Source organism: Kryptolebias marmoratus, linkage group LG19, assembly GCF_001649575.2.
Source record: "Kryptolebias marmoratus isolate JLee-2015 linkage group LG19, ASM164957v2, whole genome shotgun sequence".
NCBI classification, from domain to species: Eukaryota; Metazoa; Chordata; class Actinopteri; order Cyprinodontiformes; family Rivulidae; genus Kryptolebias; species Kryptolebias marmoratus.
Window position 1 is genome coordinate 120357 of NC_051448.1, and position 5351 is coordinate 125707.

A 5351-nucleotide genomic window follows, 5' to 3' on the forward strand; every position below is an offset into this window, starting at 1 on the left:
GGGGCGATCGGTTAGTGATCGTCTCTGATCAGGGCGATCGGTTAGTGATCGTCTCTGATCAGGGCGATCGGTTAGTGATCGTCTCTGATCGGAGCGATCGGTTAGTGATCGTCTCCGATCGGAGCGATCGGTTAGTGATCGTCTCTGATCAGGGAAATACTGAAATACTGACTGACTCTTTTACCTTTATTTTTTTTTTTATTTGCTGATTTTTATTAAATCTTTTTTAGCTGTTAGAACCCATCTATTTCTCTGTCTTTAGGTCCAGTTAAAGCTCCAATTCTTGGTTCTGGTTTTCACATCAGTGTTGGGAAGGAGTCCCGAGCTCAGACCCTGCAGAGTGGTGAGTCTTCAGGTGTCTTACTGTAGGCGGCAGGTGTCTCAGGTGTGTCCAGGTGTGTCCAGGTGTGTCCAGGTGTGTGGTTTCTGTGTCTCTGCAGGTAAGCGTCAGATCCAGCAGCTCGGGAGTCAGCTGCAGCTCAACCAGCACTGTTTAGATACAGCCTTCAACTTCTTCAAGCTGGTAGTCAGCAAACACCTGACCCGAGGGCGTAAGATGGAGCACGTCATCGCCGCCTGCCTCTACCTGGTGTGTCGCACCGAGGGGACGCCCCGTATCCTAGCAACAGGCGCTGTCATGTGACAAGCATGTCCAGTAGATCAGATCCTGCAGACAGGATCGATGAGGTTTTATTTGGTGTTACAAGTGATAATTACGGTGAAACAAATGAGAAGTTTCTTAAGAGAAAATCATAAAGTTACAGAAAATATTACAAGAAAAAAAATTTGTATTTCTATTAGATAAGACTTCTTGTTTAGAAAAGTATAAACTTATCAAAGGGGGAAAAATCTAAAGAAGTCTAAAGTTTGTTGTTTTTATTTCACATAGAAAGAAAATGACATCAAACTGTAGAGACAGAAAAAATATATAAAACAGATTTAAAAGGGAAAAAAATTAAAAGATTTTATTTGTATTTTTCAAACTTTATTTTTTCCATAAACTCCAAACAATGCCTTCGATTTATTTCTTTACAATGAATCCATGCTTCTTTTTTAAATTACCTGCAGCAGTAATGAGTTTATTTCTCTGCAGCATCAACAACCAGCTGAGCAACAAGAACCAAACAGAACAGAACTTATATTTTAGAACAATTATCTAAATTATGTTAAACATGTTTTCATTTTGTTTTTTTATTATTAATATGTTTTACCTTTACTTTTGTTATTATGGTTCTGTGTAAAACCAGCTACAGTTCTAAGGGTTCAGTTGGGACTCATGAGTCCAGCAGAGCCTGTTAAACACGTTCCAGGTTCGGTTCTGTGGCTGATCAGTAGAACCCATACTTTCAGTTTCCTGAACGAAGCATCAGACATGCTGCTGGACCTGAGCGACCTGCTGCAGGTACCTGTGACCCTTGACCAGCTCTTGACCTTTGACCTCTGATCCATCTGGTTTGTTTTCTGTGTTCAGGTGAATGTTTACATCCTGGGAAAGACGTTCCTTCTGCTGGCGAGGGAGCTCTGCATCAATGCACCCGCCATTGGTGAGACTTCCTGTCTGAGTTCATGTGTAGAGTAGGTGAACCCATCAAGCTTGTTATTTAACAGACATAATCATGTGACCTCTGACCCTCGAGCAGGTTATCTGTTATGTCCTTCAGCTCTAATGTTTCAGGGCACAATAATCCCGATCAGGTCTTTACCAGGTTCTAAAATGATTCAAATCTAATCTCAGGATAACAACCTGACAGATTCCACCATGTCGTTGTTTATTAAACAAAAATAAGCCCAAATCATCAGCCCTCCACCGCTGTGCTTAACACAGAGTCAGGATCAGCCAAATGTATGATTAATTAATCATCATCAGTGGGACTTCTCTGGCTGTGTGTGTTAACCCAACATCAAAGTGGAAACACAACAGCAATGACCTCATTGATGCAACTGTTGCTGCCCAATAATCTGGGAAGGGTCAAAGGTCATTTCCAAACTATTTGAGTTAAACGCACTACATAGTGGATATTTCAAACACAGCCTCCGACTTAACAGACGTCAGTTAGCAGGTTAAAGGTTATGACAACTAGAAACAGACTAAACAAAGAGGCTATGGCTTGTTTGGAAGGATTGCAGTAGAAAACCTTCTTTCTACAGTGCCTATAAAAGGTAGTCACCCCCTCAGAAGTTTTACCCTTTTATTAGTATTTGATATTAGTCATGATCAATATAAATTGACCTTTTTGATAAAAACAAAACTCTTCAATCCATCCATCCATCCTTTTTCTACCTTTCAGGCCGCAGAAGCAACAGGTCCAGGAAAGAAACCCAGACATCCCTTTTCCCAGTGATGGCAGTTAAAGACATTTCTACAAAGTAATATCAATTTAACAAACGGGTAATGCCAAATAATTGTTTGCATAAATGTTCACTCCTTTTAACGTGACTGTCTTCATTTAAATCTGAGAAAAATCTTTGAAAAATACTGTCAGGGGATGGATTCAAGAGGATTTTCAAGGCTCTAAACAGGCCCAGGAGTTAAATCCATCATCAGGAATATGGGACGTGTAAATCAATTGAATTGGCATTACTTTGTAGAAATTTGATTTCATTGTCATTGAAAGGATTGTTTTTTGTATTTTGTGTCAAAAAAAAAATTTATATTGGCTATGACTGATTTATAATAGCAATAAAAGGGTAAAACATCCAAGGGGGTGAATACTTTGTATAGGTACTGTAGAAACAACATCACTTACTTTTTTCAAGCACTTTGAACAGCCTTGTTGCTGAAAAGTGCTACATAAATAAATTTGATTTGACTTTTCTCGGACTATATAAACTTAAAAAATATATACATTTCTCACACTGCATCCTTACTGGTAAAGGTCTTTATCTTAGTGATGCTTGGAACCAGCTAAAAGAAACAAAAACACTCGTTTCTGTCACACAAACTTTATTGTTTTCCAATAAACCAGCAGGCAATCAGCTTCCAGCTACCACTATCAGAACCAGAACCTTCTGTTTAAGTCTAACACGTGTAAGTTCAGCAGTAGAAGATCAGTTCTGGGATCTGCCCTCCCTGAACCCCAGTGCCATTGGTACTGTCCGACGAACACTGGAACTGAAAGGTCACCTTCCCAGACTGGACCTCGGTCATCCCTTCCTGTCCGAAGTAACTAAGCTCGTTTCCATCCAGGACTGCACTGACTGTGTAGAAGGTGTCCTGTTCCACTTGGACTGGGTGTTCAAACCACACCGGAAAGGTGCTGCTCGAGCCGTCTGACAGGAACTTGGTGAGGTTCTGGGCCAGAACCATTCCCTGCCTCTTTAGTTCAATTTTCACGCTGTACTCAGTTTTCCCACAGCTGGAACCATACAGGCCCAGTCCAGCCATGAAGATCCTGCGGTCCACAGCAAACTGGATGCTGTCGCAGCGCCCCCTGTAGCGCCACTGGTTGCTCCGATAGGCCGAGGACTGGAAGCGATGACACCTCTGCGGCGCCAGCCCAGCTCGTTTGGTCATGGGAAAGTCTAGTATGGGTTTGTTCGAAGCGGTGAACCACAGGAAGATGTTTCGGGTCTCTGTCAGGGTCAACACATCTGACTGTGCAGGTCCGTCCGCAAACTCCTGCAGTGACATGGAGGGAATCCGGACCAGGTACAGAGCCTTTCCCAGCACGGTCCGCTGGTTTCGAGGAGTCACTGTCAAGCCCTGTCGCCGACACTCTGCCGCGGCCCAGTCCAACACCGCTCGGAATACCAGAACCTCTCGGACATTCAGAGATTCCCTCTGCAGGACCATCTCCAACGTGGGCCGGTCAATCTCACAGAATCCTTCAGACCGGAGCGCCAGTTCAGCCTGAGCGTCGATCACCTCCCAGCAGCGCTCTGTTAGCTCTGCCTCCTCAAACAGCCGGCTCTGAGACAGCAGGACACAGGCGTTCTTTGCCTCCAGGCTTGTCTCCAGGAAAGACACGCATGCCTTCGCTACGGCAGGGACAAGGTACTTCTTAGCAGCATAGAGCGTGGCAAGAACAGTGTCTGCATCCAGGTCCACCTCATCACTGTACATATATCTGAAACCAAATAGAGGACAGGGAGGACATCTGAGACCAAATTGAGGGGATGGAAAGGACACCAGAAACCAAAATAAGGGGAAACGGAGGACACCAGAGACCAAAGAGAGGAGACAGTGAGGGCATTAGAGACAACTGAGATAGAGGACACAAGTAAAGTTCTGAGACAAAAAAATCAAAACAAACAACAGGAACGCCTGAAACTGGTGAGAGAGAGACATCTGAGAGGACAACAAGCACACCTAAGACAGAGACACTAAGGAGGTTCAACAGAGCTGAACTCACTTTAGCAGCGTCAGAAACGCAGCCGGTTCCACATCAGGAATGTTGATCTCAGATTGTTCCTCGGCGAGGTCTCCGTAGAACATGGCTCCGAAGACCGAGCTGCCAACTGCTAAGACGTACTGCAGTAGAGACATGAGACAGGTCAGGACATACTACAACAAGGACAGGAGTGACGTCAGAATGGATCCACAAACAGGACACAGTGTCAGAATTAGTCCAAACAGAAGACACAAGGCAGGGACAGGCAGATCCTAAAACCCTATCAGGTTCTGTACCTTATGGGCGGGGACAATCTGAGTGTCTCCTGGAGGACCCAGCATGAAGTGAACATCAGCCATGTGCTCATTGTTGAACATCAGAGCATTCCTGCACATCAACAAACAAACATGGTTTTGTGTCTGAGTAGTCATTAAGATGAACAAATGAATGGCAGATATTTAAATTTGTGTGTCACTGCAGAGAAATTTGAATCAGAGAAATAATTTGTCAGCATCCCAGTTCAGAAAAGGTTGGGACTGTAAATCGTAAATAAAAACAGAAAATCTCATCAATACATTTTATTAACAATGGACCTTAGTAAAAATATCAAATGTTGAAACTAAGAAATGTATTTTAAAGGATTTTGAATTTGATGGTAGCAACATCTGTAAAAAGTTGTTCCAGGAGCAACATCAGGGTGTAAAAGTTAGTGGTACGAAAGAACAACATCTGGAGGAGCTCAGAGAGGACTGGAGATAAAAGACGGGCAGAGGTTCACCAGGCTGAGAGAGACTGTTGTTTACCTCTGTTTGTTGTTGTTTACCTCTGTGTCAGGGCCTCTGGTTGTTGTTTACCTCTGTGTCAGGGCCTCTGGTTGTTGTTGTTTACCTCTGTGTCAGGGCCTCTGGTTGTTATTGTTTACCTCTGTGTGAGGGCCTCTGGTTGTTGTTTACCTCTGTGTCAGGGCCTCTGGTTGTTATTGTTTACCTCTGTGTGAGGGCCTCTGGTTGTTGTTTTTTT

The 5351-nt window shown here is 43.6% G+C and overlaps 2 protein-coding genes across 3 annotated transcripts in view; one reads left to right on the forward strand and one right to left on the reverse strand.

Moving 5' to 3' along the window:
* brf1b (BRF1 RNA polymerase III transcription initiation factor subunit b) overlaps positions 1–5351 on the forward strand; it is a 35223-nt gene that overhangs the window by 16952 nt on the left and 12920 nt on the right. For both annotated transcript variants that reach the window (XM_017438268.3, XM_017438269.3), the window contains exons 3-6: positions 263–343; positions 441–614; positions 1371–1402; positions 1472–1544. In XM_017438268.3, coding sequence (XP_017293757.1) covers positions 263–343; positions 441–614; positions 1371–1402; positions 1472–1544 — 360 coding nt within the window. The remainder of the gene's footprint in view (positions 1–262; positions 344–440; positions 615–1370; positions 1403–1471; positions 1545–5351) is intronic.
* The window catches only part of LOC108249109 (BTB/POZ domain-containing protein 6-B), a 7113-nt gene continuing 4689 nt past the window's right edge, over positions 2928–5351 (reverse strand). Inside the window, exons 3-5 of the mRNA XM_017438270.3 lie at positions 4628–4718; positions 4353–4471; positions 2928–4067 (exon numbers count right to left, since the gene is read on the reverse strand). Coding sequence (XP_017293759.1) covers positions 3035–4067; positions 4353–4471; positions 4628–4718 — 1243 coding nt within the window. The 3' untranslated portion in view covers positions 2928–3034. The remainder of the gene's footprint in view (positions 4068–4352; positions 4472–4627; positions 4719–5351) is intronic.